Source organism: Austrofundulus limnaeus, unplaced genomic scaffold, assembly GCF_001266775.1.
Source record: "Austrofundulus limnaeus strain Quisiro unplaced genomic scaffold, Austrofundulus_limnaeus-1.0 Scaffold803, whole genome shotgun sequence".
In the NCBI taxonomy this organism is placed as follows: domain Eukaryota; kingdom Metazoa; phylum Chordata; class Actinopteri; order Cyprinodontiformes; family Rivulidae; genus Austrofundulus; species Austrofundulus limnaeus.
The window spans coordinates 170,047-172,957 of record NW_013953205.1 but is presented as its reverse complement, the minus strand read 5'-3'; the positions used below and the strand labels follow the sequence as shown (position 1 = coordinate 172,957).

Below are 2,911 nucleotides of genomic sequence, written 5' to 3'. Positions count from 1 at the left end.
ACCCATCATCCACCCATCATCCATCCATCATCCATCCATCCATCCATCCATCCATCATTCATCCATCATCCATCCATCCATCCATCATCCATGATCCATCATCCATCATCCACCCATCATCCATCATCCAGCCATCATCCATCCATCATCCATCCATCCATCAATCCATCATTCACCCATCATCCATCCATCCATCCATCCATCCATCCATCCATCCATCAATCATTCACCCATTATCCATCCATCCATCCATCATTCATCCATCCATCCATCATCCATCCATCCATCCATCCATCCATCCATGATCCATCATCCATCATCCACCCATCATCCATCATCCAGCCATCATCCATCCATCATCCATCCATCCATCATCCATCCATCCATCAATCCATCATTCATCCATCATCCATTCATCCATCCATCCATCCATCATCCATCCATCCATCATCCATCCATCAATCATTCACCCATCCATCCATCCATTATCCATCCTTCCATCATTCACCCATCCATCCATCCATTATCCATCCATCCATCATTCACCCATCATCCATCCATCCATTATCCATCCATCCATCCATCCATCCATCCATCCATCCATCCACCCATCCACCCTACCTCTAGGTCCTGATGACAGAAGGTTTCTGGCTCAGCAAAATCTGGTTCTGGGACAGCACCAGTTGTTTGGTTCTGGCGTCAGCAGTTCATTCAGGGAGGAACTGGTGCTGAACAAATTCTAGTTCTGGTTTTTCACTGGAACCAGTTTTTACAGAAAAATCTTGATGTCTGACTWTATTTTCCATGTTTATCAGATTACTGGTCAGTTTAGTTAAAATACCTGTACAGGTGAACAGATAATTGTATAAACAAAATACAGGTTCAGAACAGTTTTAGGTTCTGGCCCACAGGACCAGGTGTTTCAGGGTTACGTTGTTGCTCTTTATGCTGACGTTTATCTGTATGGATTGCAGAAGTCAGAATTCACTGACCTTCCTCCAGAGTCTTCTTCAGACGAGCAGAAACTGGTCGTCTCTAACTCGCTGCTCTGTTGGGTTGAAGAGCTGTCACCTCCACCTGCTGGATCCGCCCCCTTCTGATCAGAAGCTCCATGGGCGTGTCCATTCAGGGGACCACCTGCAGAGACAGCAGCCAATCAGCGTATAAACAAACTGGTAATATGTAGTTATAAGTTAGGAACAAGTAACAACAGGTTAGTAGGGGTTGGTAAAGGGTTATTAATAGGTTAGTATCAGATCCTTATGTGGTTATTATTGGCTAGTAACAGGTCATTATCTGGTTATTATGAGGTTAGTAACAGGTCATTATGTGGTTATTATTGGCTAGTAACAGGCCATTCTTTATGTGGTTATTATGAGGTTAGTAACAGGTTGGTAAGTTATTAATAGGTTATTAACAGACTGGTAATGGGTTATTAATAAGTTAATACAAGGTTTAATGTGGTTATTATTGGTTAGAAACAGGTCTGGAATGGTTTATTGAGTTAGTAGAAGGTTGGTAAGGGTGTTAATGGGAGTGATACTGGCTCATTAATGGGTTAGTAACAGGTTGGTAAGATGTTATTACTTGGTTAGTAACAGGTTGATAAGGTGTTATTACTGGGTTAGTAACAAACAGATAATAACTCAATAATGTGTTAGTAACAGGTTGGTAAGGTGTTATTAATGGGCTAGTAACAGGTTGGTAAGGGGTTATTAATGGGTTAGTAACAGGTTGGTAAGGTGTTATTACTGGGTTAGTAACTGAAAATAACTCAATAATGGGCTAGTAACAGGTTGGTAAGGGGCTATTAATGGGTTAGTAACAGGTTGGTAAGGTGTTATTACTGGGTTAGTAACTGAAAATAACTAAATAATGGGTTAGTAACAGGTTGGTATGTGGTTATTATTGGGTGAGTAACAGGTTGGTAAGTGGTTATTACTCGGTTAGTAACAGGTTGGTAAGGTGTTATTAATGAGTTGGTAACAGGTTGGTAAGGTGTTATTAATGAGTTAGTAATAGGTTGGTAAGGGTTATTAATGGGTTAGTAACAGGTTGGTAAGTTGTTATTAATGAGTTAGTAACAGGTTGGTAAGGTGTTATTAATGAGTTAGTAACAGGTTGGTAAGTTGTTATTAATGGGTTAGTAACAGGTTGGTAAGGTGTTATTAATGGGTTAGTAACAGGTTGGTAAGGTGTTATTAATGGGTTAGTAACAGGTTGGTAAGGTGTTATTAATGAGTCAGTAACAGGTTGATAAGGTGTTATTAATGGGTTAGTAACAGGTTGGTAAGGTGTTATTAATGAGTCAGTAACAGGTTGATAAGGTGTTATTAATGGTTTAGTAACAGGTTGGTAAGGTGTTATTAATGAGTTAGTAACAGGTTGTAAATCGTTAGTAACAGTCCTGAAGTCTCTCTCTAAGGTAAACATGAGTTTAAACTGAGCTCAGGTGTAATCTTACCTGGATCAGCCATGTCTTTTCTTTGCAGCTTCTCTGATGGTGAAACATCGTGACTGACAGCTGCAGCACTGAGACAGACAGACATGTGACATCACTTCCTGCCTGGATCAATTCACAGATCACTACTGTAGTACTACTCCATTGTACTGCRGTAGCTTAAATTTTATGTACTCAGATACTCACTGGAAAGACGGAGGCCTGGAGTCTCCGATCCCATCTGTTCTCTCAATTGGGGGTGGGGCTTGACTAGAGGGTGTGGCCACTGATTGGATGTCAGACCCCCTGAAATCTGGCGTGCCAGTATCTGAAGACACCACCTGGAAGGAAGAAGGATGGATGAAGACCTGACACACCCGGGTCGGATCAGAAGCTGTGTGTCGGGTGTGTGTGTGTGTGTGTGTGTGTGTGTGTGTGTGTGTGTGTGTGTGTGTGTGTGTGTGTGTGTGT

At 41.6% G+C, this 2,911-nt stretch overlaps 1 protein-coding gene across 1 annotated transcript in view; it reads right to left on the bottom strand.

Annotated features, from left to right (window-relative positions):
* dvl3b (dishevelled segment polarity protein 3b) overlaps nt 1-2,911 on the bottom strand; it is a gene marked incomplete at its 3' end in the record, with an annotated part of 9,093 nt that overhangs the window by 5,099 nt on the left and 1,083 nt on the right. The window contains 3 exon segments of the mRNA XM_014028763.1: nt 993-1,137; nt 2,465-2,532; nt 2,648-2,781. Coding sequence (XP_013884217.1) covers nt 993-1,137; nt 2,465-2,532; nt 2,648-2,781 — 347 coding nt within the window.